General features: G+C 27.2%; 1 protein-coding gene across 2 annotated transcripts in view; it reads right to left on the bottom strand.

The window, feature by feature from the left end:
* Positions 1–18,129, bottom strand: part of LOC129963389 (uncharacterized) — an 83,483-nt gene that overhangs the window by 49,576 nt on the left and 15,778 nt on the right. For both annotated transcript variants that reach the window (XM_056077728.1, XM_056077729.1), the window contains exons 4-7: positions 8,830–9,114; positions 6,275–6,447; positions 5,784–5,907; positions 1,870–1,990 (exon numbers count right to left, since the gene is read on the bottom strand). In XM_056077728.1, the coding sequence (XP_055933703.1) occupies positions 1,870–1,990; positions 5,784–5,907; positions 6,275–6,447; positions 8,830–9,114 (703 nt within the window). The remainder of the gene's footprint in view (positions 1–1,869; positions 1,991–5,783; positions 5,908–6,274; positions 6,448–8,829; positions 9,115–18,129) is intronic.

Here is an 18,129-nt window from a genome sequence, read left to right as displayed (position 1 = left end):
TCTCCTGAGATTGAGGCGCCTGTAACAGGTATAAGGCAATTAAAATGATAGAATTTTAATATCTGGCCATTTGACAAAATCATGCCCCAAAAGTGACATCTAAATGAATTAAAAATAATTACATCTAGTTAAAATTAATGATAACCAATATACTCATACCTTCAAAAACTCAAAAAGCACTACAAATAAAAGTTTAAAATGCAATAATTTAAGGGCCTCTTAAGTGTGTTAAATTAATCAAATATTGATACAAAAAGATGTTTCTTTATATATATATATAAAAATAAATAAAATGCTAACATCTGTGGCACGGAAATCGTTTTTATTACTTACTGCTTAATGGCAACAGTCAAACATAAACAAAACAGTATGCAATGAAATTTTTTTCAGAACTGCAAATATATTCAACACTTTGTTAACTAATGCAGCTGCAAATAACTATTTGAATTTTTCGAATATAGGCTTTTTGTTTCACTAAAAGCTTTGTTTAGTCAGAGGAAAGAATACGTAAGGATGTCAAGACATTAGGCGGAAAATAAATGTAAATAATCACAAAAATAGGCTTAAGTGTCGCATGATAAATACTTGTTACGGGTCATCTCTGAAAGCAGATGTTCATGCAGAATTGCCACTCAAATCTGGTAAAAAATGATTTCCCCCCTGAATTGCCTAAATGCATAAGCAATACAAGATGAAATGTGCAAATAGCACTTGCATGCAAGTTCTAATAGAATATGAATACCCTTATAGTATGTATATGTAAAAGTTCATCTAAAATTAAGTAGTAATTATTGATAAAATGATGATCTTGCTTGCTTTTTAATACTTTGACTGCTTTTGGGAGGGGGTCACCGGTGACTAATGGGCCCTTTGTAAAAATAACATTGCAAGAAATTCAACTTGTTAATCAATGGAATTCATACACATTAACATTCAACATTGGCAATTCATAAACAAAATGCAGATAAGGATAGAAGGGTTCAGATATTTCAAGCAGAAACAATTATTTTCAAAAAATGTCTTTTAGAGTGAACAGTGTTACTAGTTTAAAAAAAAGAGAGAGAGAGAAAATATTCAAATATGATAAATTAAACTGTAATATGACGGACTTATATCTTTTCTTATCCAATTGGTGCAAAAATTCTTTCAATTTCATTGTTATAACAATATTTTAATACAATTACAGTTAGAACGAAATAAATTTAGGAAAAGTTCTGCTAATATGTCACAATTATATGGACTGGAAATTTTGACTATTTGACTTTCTAATAAAAAGTGTTGTACAATAAATGACTGATAAATATTACAGATAAAAGTATAAAAACAAGATTGACATGTAATTAATACTTTAAGATATCAATCAAACTGGAACATTCAACATCAATAAGTAGTTTCATTTTTTTTTATATATATAAATAAAAAGGATTAGCATTTGAGAAATTTTCCTTGAATTTTAATTTCAATAAAAGTAATTTTTTGAGATAGAAAAAGAGAAAAATCTGCATAAGAAGTACATTATAAATACATAAAACTTTTGACATCTATGTGAATTTCAATAAATGAAAATAAATTTCAAAATGCAAAACATTTACACCCTTATACACATACATTTATTAAAAAATTTACATTCTCGATATGCTACAAAAATTGTCCAAAAGGCAAAGGCATATTGCAAACCAATTAATTAATTACTTCTCTTAAATTAAACTGCATACCTACTAAATATACTTCCATTAATAACTAAAGGCTGAAAGGGAAAATATGCAATTTGATATTCAAAAGCTTCCAAGAAAAAAAGTAAAGAAAGTATGCAACAGCAATCAAATTTTATAAAAAGCATTAATTTTTATGCAAAAACAATCAACAAACCTTTTTTCTTCCATCTCTTTGTCTTTTAATTCCTCAGTTTTCAATCTCTCTTGTTCTTCTTTCTCGCAAAATGCTTCACGTTGCGATTCAAGCTCTTTTTTGTAAAATTCAATCTCTTTATCTAAGGAAAAAAATATTATAATCAAAAATTCATGTGTAATTTTTTTAAAATTATTTATAAAATTTAAATTATATATAAAAAATTTAAACTATATATAAATAAATAATTTTCTACCCACAAGCTCAAAACTTTTTTTAATGGCATTTTGAAAGGGGATGAAAAATTAACAAGCATAATTATCTTAATTGCAATTCAAATTCATATAATTATCAATACAAGTGCTTAACAAAAGAAACTACCCAATAGAGAGAAAAATATAAACACACAGAATAAACGGAATATAGAAAAAAGAGTTACTGATTTTTCTTTATATCACAATTACAATCACTTTTAGAAAATTTTTGAAAGGCATCATTTAAAACCATGTAAATCAGTTTTTGAACTTAATAACCACCTGAATTTGGTTAGAAAGCAGAAGGTTTGCAGGTACATCTTATCAAGTTTAATACACTTGCTAATGATTTGATTGTGCAAATCCATCAAACTACAGAAATGTTTATTTTGGCATTTTACCTGTTGTCTCACTTTTCTACAGGTTTCCTATGTGGGAGGGGGGGGGGTCCAGATTGGGTGATTTTGGAACCACATAGTCACATATTCTTGCAGATCACTGAAATTTACTGCTGTCATCTTGAAAAATATGGATATTAACAGCACACTCATTATGCAAATGTTGACTGAAAGGCAATATCTGATCATCTAAAATGTTAAAATAAACATACTAATTCCTTTTCATGGACACTGCATTGAGTATGCCCAACTCATAAAAACATTTCCAAAACATCACAGACCCACTTCCAATTTCAACCTGATGTTGTATACATTTAGGATGAAATGTTTCAGTTGGCCTTGAGCGCATTTGATTACAAGGTTATTAGAATAAACGCCAAAACATAATTTGTTAGATCACATTCCATTCCATCAGACAGATATTGTCAAAATTTGTTGATTTCTAGCCCATTCAAAGCTTGCAGTTTTAAGTGCTTGAGTGAGCAATGGCCTCTAGCATGACACTGGACTCCAAATGATCATTGCAAAATCACAATTCCTTTACAGTACTATCTTGTTAAAAAGTTGGGAAGGATTTTCATTCACTGACTGCAACAATTTCTGTTGCGTTTTGAAGCAATTTTGATTCACAAGCTGTGAACCTGTCTCCAGTCCCCCCTCAAAGGGTGGCGACGATATCAGAAGAAGTTGGGGATTTTTATTGATCTGGAAAAATTAGGGGAAAGTCAGATTTTTATTAAAATAACAACAAAAAAATCTAAGGAAATTGCCAATAAAAGAGTTTTGCGCTAAGCATGGATGCAATCAACAGTTCCCTGCTATGATTTCTCTACATCTGAAGCCTAATGTCATCAAAATGATCACAAGAACAGTAATTCAGAGCAGCTTTTTTTACAAGGGAATTGTGATTTTTCGGAATTTCATTACAAAAAGAAAAATGACAAGCTGATGAATATTACTAACAGAATCCTAATCCTAATGAAACTTCCTGAAAGAACACAGACAGAGAGAGAGAATAAATTTTGGTTTAACCTGCTACCAACTTAAAAGGTTGTAATGAAGTCATGATGTTAAAGATGATAATGATACTTGTTATTGAAACATAAATGCCGAGAGGATTTTCGACCACTAAGATTGTCTATGGGAGAATATGAAAGGACAAACACTCATTTGAATGAAAAATTGTTTATGACAGCATTCAAGAAAATAAAAATTTTGGTGACATTAATGTTGATTTCAAGTGTGAAAAATTCACTGGCTGAATAAAAAAAATATAAAGGGAAAAACAGAAAAGAAGAAAAGGAATTAAGCAAAAATTTGAAGAGAAAAAAAAATGTAAAAGTCTCAAGAAATATACACAAAAATCCTAAGACAGCTTAAAAAGAGAGATTAAATTTATTAATATTTTTCATTAGTATTCTAATTGATATTTCAATTTTGAGATTAATAATTGATCATTATTCACAATTTTTTGCAGTTAAATTCTAATAGGCAAGTATTTGTTACTTGTTAGTTTAAACCAGTACCTTTCATCAAGTATTATTTGCAATAATAAATGAAATTACAATTCGTTTTAATTTATTTATAAAAGTATGTCTTTGATTCAAGAAGGCAATTTCTTATGACTTGCTATAGAAAAAAGATTTGAAGTAAAATCTCTGAAGTTTCTTTTGTTTAAATTTTAACTAAAATATGTATTAGGTGCATATAATCATACTTTTTTTTTTATATATATTTATGTCACAACATGCAATTCTGATACTAACACAAAGAGCACTAAATAGGATTGAATGCGGTTTTAAAATTTTGAGCAAAGACCATAACCTTTATTGTTAACATAATTCAATTTGTCTTACAAAGAGTAGTTTTAATATTTTTTTGGAATTTTTATGCAAGTTAAGACATTTATTAAAATATTTAGTATTGCTCACGTCTAAGAAATGAAGTATATTGTTTTCATAGTTAAAAGATGTTCATTCCAATATTTAAAAATTCAATTTCATGAAAAAATATTTTTTTCATATTAAATAACTTGCAAAAGTATTTATAATAAATGAATATTATACATATAGCAATTCTGAGTAAGGCAAACACGGAACTAATATGATTAGTAACCATAAATCAAGGTAATGTTGCAAGTTTAGGCAGGAATTTTTTTTTATTTCCACTTAAAAAAATTTATCTTACTGAATGCTACATCTGCAGCACAAATGATCGATCACATAAAAGCAGTCAGGCAAATTGTTTTTGCATCCTGTGTAGATGGCATCATAATTTATCAAACTTTTAACTGGTTGTGATTTCATGTATAAGTTTGTACTCATGGTATGTATCATGTATTTTAAGTTGGTTGGCTGTCAGTTTTTCACATGTTCATTCATCCATTCTTCAGTACTTAGGTCTTAGTTGAAGCCAAGATTTAAAATTTTTTTTATTATTATTATTATTTGATTTTGTTTCCTGAGCTTTGTATCAAGTATTTGTAAAAAAATTTTCATTCGAGGTAGACAATTTATGTCTGCTTGTGCGTTACGGTGATTTTTTTTTCTTTCACGGATGCTTATTGTTGCTAAGAAACTATCTAATGCAAAAAATCATCAACCATATCAAACAAATATATAAACATAATATTTTTTTTAAAAAAGTGAGAAATTAGATTTTATTATTATTACTAATAATGTTCTGAATCAGTTCTTTTGAAAAATTCCTAAAATTAAAATAGAGTTCTTTGAAATTTTACAAGCGCACACCTGAAACAGCACAATATACTGAATTTAAAACTTTTAAACTGAACATATTTTAATTCTTCCTTTATGTTTATAGAAAAATAAGATACAATTCATATACAAGACACAACTAAAATACAAGATTACTCATCAGTTAACAACTTGGAACAATATACATATATAAGCTGCTAAATACATATATAAACTGATTATTATAGAAGGAATAATAAACCAATATGAAAGAATGAAAATATAGTGTAAATAGTAGTCAAATTTATCATCACACTGAATAGTAAACATTCTGTAAAAAATTATTTCAACAAACTCAAAGCCAGTTTTATAAATATTTTAAATGTTATGGGTCCATGAAATGAAATAAAAAAATAATAACTCATGATTTTCAAACTTCTACTTCCTAAATCAATTTAAAATGTTAAATTAAGCTAGTTAATAAGGATGAAAGAATTGTGCAAATCTAAACTGACTAATTATTATTAACCTTATATAATAATAATTTGTTAACATCATAAATAATTTTTTAATAGACATAACATTACTTCTCTTTTCTAGCTCTTCATTAAGAGTTCTTTTTTCTGCAGTTAAATCCATGACTTTATTTTCTTCATTAAGAAAGGCATTTCTTAATTTTGTCAATTCTGAATCCTTTCTGAACATAGCAGTCTAAATATATAAATATGGAATTTATTATACATCACATATTTCATGAATAAAAATCCAAAAAAAGTCAATTAATTTTAAAAAAAATAAATTCCAATATAGAAATAATTGTACAACAGTTCTATACCTAAGATAGAACAATTAAGTCTGAAAGTTAGTTTAACAAAATGAAATAGCACATATAAAATTAAAAATGATAAAGAGAAATATTAGAGTAACATCTACAATGCAAAATACAATAATTTTGTTCATTTGAATCAGAAGAATTCTAAAGTAAAAATAGAATTTTTATTCCCCTGATTGAAATTATAACTTTTAAAGATAAATTTCTGACAATTTAATATAGTTAAAAGGGGAAAAAAAAACATACTGTGTATTTAATTTTTGGTGATTCCAGAAGGTTTCTCAAAGGAGAATCTTGAAGGTCTTCGTACATAACTGCAGATGTTCTTTCCCTTCGTTTTTTAGAAAAATTTTTAACATCCTCTGAAAAATCACTTGGATCTGAAGTACTTCTAGAAGGTCGCCTCCTAACAGGAGTAGCTGATAAGTAAATATTTATATTATTTTACTAGCAAAAACATGGAAATCTTTGATTAAGAAAATTCATACAAAAAGGTGAAATAAGATTTAAATCACCCATAATTTTACAATTTTTTTCAAATTCTTGTTACTAGTGATCTTATTACTACTAATTTATTATTCTTGAGGATTTACTAGTAATTCTTGTGTGTCACTCAATCAATTTGAAATAATATTTACAAGCAGCTATCATTTCTGCTATTAGAATTTCCTGATTTTTTTTAATGTATCCATATCCTCAGAATGAGGCCACATTTTATTTTCTTATTTATTGTACAACATGTTCTTAGCTGTATTTGAAAAATTGTTTTACTCTTTTAACTAAATTAAACGTAAAATAAAATGTAATGCTCAATTTTTTATATATATATATATATTATTTCCATTTATTGAATTTTAAATAAGCCTCAATTTTCTAAATCCCTTCCCCAAACTTTTTTTTTTTTTTTTTTGCAAATACATTAATCAAAACTTGAAAATACATGCCCTTCTGAAGCAACTTTTAGCCAACTAGTCATATCTCTGTTTGTCAAATTTACTCATAAGAAGTGCAGTACAAAAACATATACACACTGAATGCTTAAGAATGCAATGATTTGTTTCCTTCCAGAGAGCTCTCCCCTATCCATATTTTTTACCATAAAGTAAATCAGAACTGAACAATAATTTTACTAACAGAAAAATTCCTTTACAAATACAGAATGAAATCTTTGCATCAAAATAAGAAAATGTTCCAATTATATTAAAATAAAATTAAAGAAATAAAGCTGCCATTGACAATAATGGTATCTGCAACATGCTATACAACAACTAAAATGCCTGCAGTCCTGTGTCTTACAATATCGCACTTGTCTGAATGCAGCCCAATTTGTATGCTGCAACAGATGAGGAAGTCTTTATCAGCATTGGAAGAGGAAGTGATAGTATATTAAGAGCTAAGAATAGGAAACCTCCAAATGTAAAACAAGCAATAATAGGAATTAAGAAGAACAAATAACCTGATCAAGACTGAGGAAGATATGTGTGAGTTCATAGAGATATACTTTTTTCATCATTATTGAGAAGACAGAGATAGTTGTCAGAAATAAATTGCTCTATATGCAGGGTTGCCACTTAAATCTGGTAAAATTCCCTAAGTTTTCCTTCTGTATGAGGAGTATAAGAGGAAGTATAGAAACAGCACCCACATACTAGTTATAATAGATTATCTTCATAGTTTTTATTAGTGGAAAAAAAAAAACTTAAGCAACAAGTTTTCAAATTTCTTTATTATTGTATAAGATTCTGCTAGACAAATTAACATGTTAAGGGAGAAAAGATATTGCTCCTGCTCTAAAATTTAAAGTCACACAATAATAAGAACTCTGAAGAACTCTCTCTCTGTCTCTCTCTCTCTCTTTTTTTTTTTTTTTTTTTTTTTGCCAATTCATACATTTGAGCATCAATTTCTGCAACTTATGCAGATTTTTCAGTCACCCCCCCCCCTTTCTTTCTTTCTTTTTCTTTTGCAATAATTTAATTTCCAGAGTTGTTTTGCATTTGTTGTATATATTCCCCCAAAATTTATTCTACTTTCCTAAAGTTTCATAAAATCTTATATGAACTCATTTTGTATACCGCAGCAAATCTCTTCAAATTTGAACATTTAAGACCTTTCCATAAAAGCTTATGGCCAATTAGAGATTATTATTACTTATTATTATTATCTGCCAATTAAAGATACTCCCTTCAGAATTTTAACAAGCATATTCTTGTTGATACTAAATCCACTTTCCACAATTACAGTTACATGTGAAATAATTATTTTTGGTTTCTCAAAAATCAAAAACATTTTTAGACCTTAAAACATTAAATTGAAATCATATAAACAAATTTCTTTATTAAATGGATCAAGCTGTTCTTTGTATTCACTTTTTAATTTTTTTTCAGAAAAATTTCAAACTGGATCTTAGCACATTCTGAACATGCAAGGGAAATTTGTGTTTTGAAATAATGAAATTAAAGCAAATCAATCCGTCACTTTCCACTTAATACTGAATAATTTTTAATGGATTAAACATGGATTAAAACAAGATATGGTTTTTAAAACAATAAAATTCTAGGACATGCATTTAAATATTTCTTTTTGTAGTATTTTTCACAAATATAAATACTTCTCCCTACTCATTAGAAGATGGTTTACATTTTTCTTATAACATCTTTTCAACATTTAATATTATAACATATAACATTTTTAATATTAATATTTTTGGTAACTACATGATTTCCAGAATGTATTGTATTTCCAAATCAATGCACAAATGAATACGTTAGAATGTGATTAGATATTCTTAAAACACTGACCTTTGAAACTCGCAGGTCGACTGAGAATTCTGTGCAATTCTGCCTTTTTGAACTGATTTTCTTCCGAATCTTTATTATCAAATATATAGGACATACATTCATGAATATTCACTTGAATTTCGGGTTCCAATAAGGCTGCATTAAAAACTGTTTCATTTTCAACACATAATAAAGTTTGCACCATAGCAGTGAGAAGAAAGACAGCAACTTTGGCCAATTCCAATTCCTTGCCATTCTGACACTCGTCATAACTAATTAATGAGGAACTCTCTATATGGTAGAAATCTGGAAAAATACATTAGACCACATTTTAAAATATTTTTTAAAAAAAGTCTGAATGATTGAAATAATTTATTTTCTATTATTAATACTGGGATTTAGTTACATGAAACAAAGAAATAATTTTCATATTAAAATAAAAAGCAAGGAGTTTATTACATATCTAAATTTATTAATTTTTCCATAATTCATTAATCAAATAGTCATTATTAATTCTCCGCAAGATATTTAACACTTAACTTTTCATTTAGTTCCTCAGTTTTCAAATGTCTTATACAGATACATTAATATATACATATATATAATTAAAATTTCTCTCTCTCTCTCTCTATATATATATACATATAAAGGAATGTCTGTTTATGTGTGTCCTACATAGACTAAAAAATTACTAAGATTTTTATTCAAATTTTACATACAGTTGTATTGAAGCACCAAGAAGATTGCTCAAAAGTTTCATAATAATTGGCCAAATGGTTAATTTTTTTAATTAAAAACTTTTTTCGCAATTCCTAGTTTATAACTCTGCCTCAAATCGTTTTACTTCTTTTCCTATGCCGATTTTTTTTTCCAAAGCATCAAGATAAGGCCTCTGATGGTGAGGAAATTATTTGAATATCTGCAGCATATTAAATAATTTTTCACACTTGTAGAATTTTAAAGACTGCTGTTGTTTTTTCTCCCCTCCTTTCTTTCCCCACGCCAATGAGGCAAGTCCTAAGTGTTTCACCTACTGTTTCATAAAGAAATACTTTGTAGTGTTCATGCTTTGAAAATCAAATATTAACTAATTGATCTTTCAGATTTATTCTAATGTACAATTGGGAGGGAGAGCCATAAAGCTTCATTTTCACATCATTCATCATATAATGATAAATAATGTTCATAAAGGTGTAATTCGAAAGGACAGTGTACTCCTACAGATTTTTTTAATTAAAAATTTTGAAAGGGGTCATCTATATATTGAAATAAGAGCAAAATTCAAAATTTCCAATGGCAACACACATTTTTCTCATCAAATTTCAAAACTACATCAAAAGTTATTCCATGAAACAAAGTTTCATTTCTTTAGGTTTTTTTCGTTTCGAAATTAAGAGCTAACAAATTTTTGACCTTCTAATGTCGAGATTAAATTTTGAACTTTTATACATATCTTAAAAACTTATAAAGTTATAGGCATAATCTCTTTAAGTAATGAAAATATAAGATATTCTACACATTTTGCATACATATTTAACAGGTAAAACAATTTATAATACATAAAAAAAATACAAAATTAAGAATAAAATTTTTTAAAATTGCAACACACTAAAATTTTGGCATGAATCGAAAGACAAGACCCTTTTATGCGGACATTCAAAATTTCAGTTCATTTCTACAAGTAATTTTCCCATTACATTAAGTTTTTTTGTATTGCTCCTAAAACAATGCATCTATGGGGGGGGGGGGCTCATAAATTTCAATATATCGGCAGCTCTTTATTTGGCATTGAAATGCTGCTGATCATGCATTTCTTAAAACAAATATTATTTCCTATACTGTTGTAATATAAAAATAAAAGTACATTTCAAAAATTCATCAGCAGCAAAAAATATGAAACCAACTAGCCACCTTTGACGACCAGCCGGTTTGTCAATATTAATACATGCTAAAATTTTCAATAAGAAAATTTATGAACTTGATTTCTTAATAGCTTCTTCATATAAAGGCCTTAAGCCGTTCTGCTCATTGCATCATGTATCACTTTCCAATTTTCCGTCAGCTCCCGTAAAATTTCAACTTTAATTTAAAGTGGAAATGATTAAACTACAATTAATAATAATAATAAAAAAAAGCTTTTTTTTTTTTTTTTTTTTTTTTTTACTGAAACCAAGCATATTTTTAAACAGTCATTTGACATTGAAATCATATATGCACTACAGAATAATTTTCATAATTTATGTAACATCTCAAGGAATAATTCAACAAAAATTTCCCCGATTCATCACAAAATTCAATTTTAAGTTTTATTCTCAACAGAATTTTAATGACATTAATAATAATATTTTATTTTGTTTCAGTCTATAATTATATACTTCAAAAAATTATGAAATCAAAATTTTTAAAAAATTATATATTCTTGGCACTCCAAATTTAAATAAAACGTTTCTATCTTCTGCGATCAAATCTGAATTTATTAATTTTTTAATATTACAAATTTAGAACTACCAAAAATTTCATAATCTTAGGCCAATCACTCTTGAGAAGCCCTGATTCTTAATTCCGCCAATCAGTATTGAGTTTGGCAGAAACTTCTTTGAAACTATCAATGAAGTAGCCTAAAATCGTCCATATTTAGGCTATCGCTATTCTTAGCGACATTCATGTTTTCCTAAATCGGTCAATTTCAGTGATTTAGTTGAATGGAGTGCAACTCTTTTTATTTAAAATATTAGTATCTCAAAAATATTTTGTTGAATATGATTCACAGGACATGTTAAAATCTATAATTCGTAATTCATCGGAGCATTTATTGACTCAAATTAAATATAATTACTAAATTCATTTAGGCAATTTTGTTAGCAGATGCGTCTATTACTAGAGGTTCACAAATTAGCTTTTAGACCCTGATTAGATATCGATATTCTGTATACATTGAACCATGATTTCCTTAAATAATGCTGATGTATTGAATAAATTATATAGATATTGTATAAGATCAAAGAAAACTTTTTCTTGCATTCACTTTTTAGAAAATGTATTTCATATTTATTTCGTACAGACAAGTGCTGAAAATCACACTTTTATATATTAATTTGCAATAATAGTCAACTTATTTTTAAATTTGAGCTTTTGTTAGTATAATAGCAACACGTTGATAAAAACTAATTTTTTCCCATGCACATGAAACATGCTTGGCAAGGCTAATTTTTTTTTTTTTTTTTTCATTTTATTTTGTGCGACATATATTGTTGAAAAATATGGTTTAAAAAATTTAATTCATTAAAAATAGAAATTTAATTTACAAGTTAAAACATTTATATCATTAAAAAGATAGTTTTTTTTAATTTAAGTTTTTAAGTAAAAAGTAAGTTTAATTTTTTAAGTAAAAATCATTTTTGTGAGATATTTTCGAAATTTATTGGGGGAAAACGTTAAAATTTAGCTTAATTTTTAATCAATTAAAATTCTAATTAATTTTTTTTTTTAAAAAATCGCTCCAAGGTACACATTACCAACCTACAAGCTATACATGTGCCGAATTTGGTAATTGTACGTCAAACGGTTTGAGCTGTAGAGCGCCAATACACACACAATGAGCTTTATTATAAGTATAAAAGTTTTTTTTAAAAAAACCACTGCCTTATTATTTTATTAACAATCATTGCTTTTAAATGTGAAGGATAGTCTCTGTCCTTGTAATAAGCTACAATTTTTGTCACTTCATATGATGACACTAACAGAATATAATAAATTCGATAAAAATGGAAATTTCGTTCCGTAATAAATACCTTGTGCAATTTAACTATTTATTTTTATAAACATTCTAACAGATTATTTCTCTTAATAATTTATGAATAATTAATTTCCATATTTTCTAATACAAAAAAGGGATATGTGTGTTTATTTAAATTTACTAGTGTTTAAGTGAAAATATTTCTTTAACAAGTCTCAATTTTCATAAAATTAATCTGCCCCATTTATAAATATTGTATATAAACACAAATGGAATTAAAAAAAAATCATGCATTAAAATATTTGTTATGCATTTTATATTAAGATATTGTAATAATATATAATTACAATTTGTAATTTTTTCATTGATTTTATTAATACATTTAATTGAATAAATAAACTTTTCAATGCCAATTTAATTAAATTACCTTTGTCCAGTTTAAGCAAATAAGTTAACAGCCAAATGTGAAAAATTGATCTAATTTTTAGATGTTGCAGATGTAAGCAAAGAATATTCTCATTGTGAGCCTTTGAGTTTTGAATGAGAAGTAGGCCAATCAGGAAAGTATGTTCTTATCATGAAAAAGTTCAGCTTCTAGAACTGAACTAATGACTAGAGGAGTTTAAAAACTTGCTAACTGGAAATGATGAATACTGTGTACAGAACTGGCGATCATCGAGGTTTGCGAGTTAAAGCAAGGCAGGGGCGAAGCTCCCTAGTTACAATACATATTTATTCTTATAGTTGTATAAAATAATTCTTATGACAATGCCTCCTTTCAAAAAAGATACTGCCTTCAAACTCATATTAGAAATAGCAGAGAAGAATGTGATATTACTTTAAAAAAGTACTACAATTATGGAAATTGAAGACACGAATGAGTATTTAGTGATGTTCTGTAATTTGCTTTTCACCTCTGTAGCACGCATATATATCATGTATGTATGACTTCAAACAATGAGATCTTTGGCAACAAAAAAGCATTTTCACAGAATACTAAGTTTGCAGTAAAGCATGGAATGAAACTGATTTACATTTATCAGTAAAGGAAATGCACTACTTTTTTTATAAAATAAAGCAGTACATCATTTCATATCTATTTGTAAATAGTAAGTAATATTCATGGGAAAAGTATATACTGAAAAAGAAATAAAGCACAAGAGAATAAAAATTAATTTTTTTCCTTTTAATTGGTAAAATATTAATTTTAACACTAAAATTGACATTTCTTTTAAATGATAAAAAAAATACATTTAATTTTATATTTTTTGTTTAAACAACAAAACTTTCTATTTTAATGCTTTCAGTCTAATACAGAATCAGGCTCAAGTTAATTTAAACGAAAGTTTCAATGCTCTTAAATATTTATTTGCAGAAAATAATAACAATTCTTCTAAAACTTTTCATTAAGAATATTTTGTTAAGAATGAAATAGAAATCGATTTTAATATGCAGATTGTAGCTTCACAAATGCTTTTAAGGTGCACACACACACACACACACACACACACACACAAAAAAAAAAAAAAATGCTATAACCAATGTACAGAGAACATCAAAATCTTATATATCTAAATATGGAAACAACTCCTTAACAGAAAATGTGAAATATCTCTCGATGTATTCATCATTTTTCCCATATGTTGTGCTCTAAGTATTTTTTCCATGGGACTCTATTCATAATATCAAAAATGGGTGTTGCCATAAAAAATTTGTACAGTTTTAAATATGTAGACAATCCCTTTATAAAAATTTCAGGCACATTTTTTTTTTTAGTATTTATTATTACTTTTAAAAATGATACTTTTAATTTTTGACAAAGGAGGAGTGATTGCAAAATAAAACTGGGTGGGCCCTTCCCCAACCCCAGTGACTAGACTTCTGTATTAAAAAAAGAATAAAGGAAATTTCAAACTTTAATTTTCATGGCTGCTAACAGCAAAGAAAATTAAAATTTCTTTTCATGCATGCACAGTGTGTTATTTACATTCTGACTTATACATAGGAACATTATATTTTATGAAGTTTCATAATGTGTAATGTACTGAAAGTTTCATAACGCTCAAAATTAGTTGTAATGATTTTGCAGCTGTATCGCTGATTATTTTATTTAGAGAATAGTTTGAATTATATACAATAACTGTTTAAACACTTGGACTTATTTATATTCTGACTTCTACAGAATGAAAGGTTAACTTATTTGTTTGCAATGTTTAGCAATTTAATGTTTTGTTAAATTTCTTTTTAAGAACTACAAACCGTTAAATTATAGCAACATTTTATGAAACTTATAAAAGTAAATTTGGTTTATATTTCAACTTATTAGATGAACCAAGATTGCACAATTTATTTTGTATGATGATGTGGCACTTTAACGAAGCATTGTAGGCATTTTCAGCTTTAAGTGTGAGAAAGTTCAAATTAAATGGGTATAACTATCTGCAGGAATAATTTATTATTTCATAAAAATCCTATTGAAGATAATTATATTCAACTAGTATTCTCTGCTTTTATATTTGATTTCAATTTTACTGATGACTAGCCGGTCCTCAGCGCAATGCAGTCACAAAAGAAATAATTTTGGAAATATCATTTGAAATAGCTATCTCATTTAATTAGGAATGATAAAAAAAAAATGATATTTATTTTCTTGTCAACAATGAACACATCCATAGAAATTGAATGGTATATAAAGGAAAAGTATATATATTATTTATTCTTTTTTATTTATTTATTTTATTATTCAAGTGCAAGAGTAGACAACATTTTTTTGTTTTTCCAATCTTCAGCAAAAGCAAATTTCCTGGCTGTCCAACTCACGAGCATCCAACATACAACTAGCCATGTGGAAACTTGACCGTAAGATTCAGAAGCCCATGAATTTGCAATTCATAAACGATGTGCTGCATTGTTTATCGTTCCTCGTTTGTTGGAGATACTGGAACTGCTTATTTCTACATGCTGCACTAGTAGGCCTAAATAATTCAATCTAAGTAACGAACGTTTTGGAGGCATATTTTTTTGACAAAGTGATTGATACATATATGTAACCGAAGTACAGTAGACTCCCGATTATCCGCGCCTGCCGCACAAAGTTTTTTTTTTTTTTTAACTGATTTTTTCAAAAAGGTGCAGTTTTACAGTTATGCTTTTGTAATTACATAATACATTACCGTATTAAAACAGTACATATGTATTAATTTTTCTGTGTATCCTTGATGCCTCTCGTAAATAAAAAGCACTTTTCTGTTTTCATTAACAAAATGCATTTTATGTTAGTTTTGAGTGATATACTAAAATATTAAGTGTTAGTTAAACATTTTCTGCTGTTTATTTTACGTTTTATTGTACATAAAACGATTTTTCAAAGTTGGAATGACTGTTTTCTCTTTTGCTATACCCGTTTTTAGCTTTTTTCGGATTATCCGCGATGTTTGTTATCCGCGGCGGCCGCGCCACCCAATTCCGCGGATAATTGGGAGTGTACTGTATTGTTTGTTGATTCACTGAATAACATAAAAAATTACTGCTTGTACTGGAAAATTTCCATTGGATATAACTCACCTTGATTGGCATCAATAATAATAATTCTAATTTGTATATGCGAGATAAACTCTGAATAATATGTGTGATTCACTGAAGTCAAAGTATTGTGCATGGTAAATGACAATATCTTGCATAGGTGACTAATCATTAACAAAGAGAAAAAGATTATCACTCACTCTAAATATTTTAAAATTCATTTCACTCACATTGATTGACATCAATGATGATAATTTTATTTTGTTTGATATATGTGTGATCAATTCTGAACGACAATTGTCACGTGCCATTTGTCAACTGACTATTTTAAAATAATGAGGAATCATAGAAACAATTTTTTTGTAAATTTTATTGTTTTCAAAATGAATGCTAATAATTGTACTATATCTATAATCTTCACACAAGTGTAAGCTACAGGTTGTAAAAGTTTTATCACAATCAGATAAACAGTATGGCAGTACATAAAATATGAACAAACAGAAATTCATTTTTATATATTAGAGTATTATTAATTTTAGAGTATTTTGCTTGGATTTGAATTTTGAGATAATTTGTTTATTAAAATAATATTATTGTTTTTTAATACCATTGCTCTGTATATACTAATTTGTCTTAAAAAACTCAATTTCTTAGGATTTTTGGATCACGAAGGACCCCTCACAGAAAAAGTACCTGATTTGAATCTCTGTTTCAAGATGACATTTGATAAAATCTTCAAGCTGGATTCATCATTCCTTTAATTTTTTATTCCACTTTATTCCCCCCCTCCTTTTTTTCTGCAATTTAAACTTAATATTTATTTCTAATTTTTAATGTTCATTATTATGGTGATTTTTCTGTATAACTGAATATTTAAATTCACTTGGTTTATCTGAATTACCACCACTTATAATTAATATGAAGATTGGTATTTCTATCATTCTTAGAATAATTGCCCATCACATCTTTGCAACTGTACAAGACTGGTAATCAAAAAATTATTAAACTATGCAATAAAAGCAACAATTCAAAGAAAAGGATGTGTTAGTACCACATATACCAATGACATCAACAGATATGGCAGCCCAATTCAATGATCATGATACCTAAAGAAAGCAACTTTTGCAATAATGATAAATAAATCACAAGGTCAATCACTGCAACTATGTGAATTTAGAGAATATGTTTTTCACATGGACAGTTACACATTGCTTGCTCTTGTGTTTAAAAAAAAAAAAATCAAGGGATTTGTGTCTATAATGATAAATGGAATCATTAAAAATATTAGGAACATGGAACTTTTAATTTAAAAGAGGAAATGTAAATAAATATTACTGGGTTATTATTATATTGCCAAGTAATGTTTATCCCATATTACAGAAGCTGCAACCATTCTTATTTATTGTACTGTATCTCTAATTTCTGTCAGATCCCATAAAATTTAAACTTTTAATTAAAAGGACATGACTAAACTACAATTAATACAAAATCCTTTTTACTAAAACCAAGCATACTTCTTTTTAAATATGAATACAGAATAAAGAACTGTTTGACTCTTAAATCGTATATATGCTACAGAATAATTTTCATAATTTATGTAATATCTTAAAAAATTGTTCAATAAAAATTTTATTCATGAAATACAGCTTCTAGTTTTACTCATGAAAGTGTTTAAATGATGTAAGTAACAATATTTTATTTTGTCTCAGTCTCTAAGTTTACTTCAAAAAATTATGAAGTATGAATTTTATACAGTTCTTTGATCCTAAGAAAAAATATTCTGCAAAATGCTCTGGATACTCCAACCTTTAAATAAATAATTTTTTAAAAAATGTTTCTATCTTATGCAATTATATGTGACCGAATTATAAAATTCCGAATATTACTATTTTATACCAATCAACATTTTCACAATCTTAGGCCAATCAACCTAAAAGAAACCTTATATGCTGATTGGTGCCTCTTCTTTGAGATGGCCTATGAAGCGGTTTAAAATTGGACATTCTTATTATATAGTAATATTTAAATTTTAACTCAGTTGCAATGCAGCGAACCTTTCTTAA

Source organism: Argiope bruennichi, chromosome 3 (genome assembly GCF_947563725.1).
Source record: "Argiope bruennichi chromosome 3, qqArgBrue1.1, whole genome shotgun sequence".
In the NCBI taxonomy this organism is placed as follows: Eukaryota; Metazoa; Arthropoda; class Arachnida; order Araneae; family Araneidae; genus Argiope; species Argiope bruennichi.
Note: the sequence above shows the minus strand (reverse complement) of the source record. Positions and strands in the feature narration are given on the sequence as shown.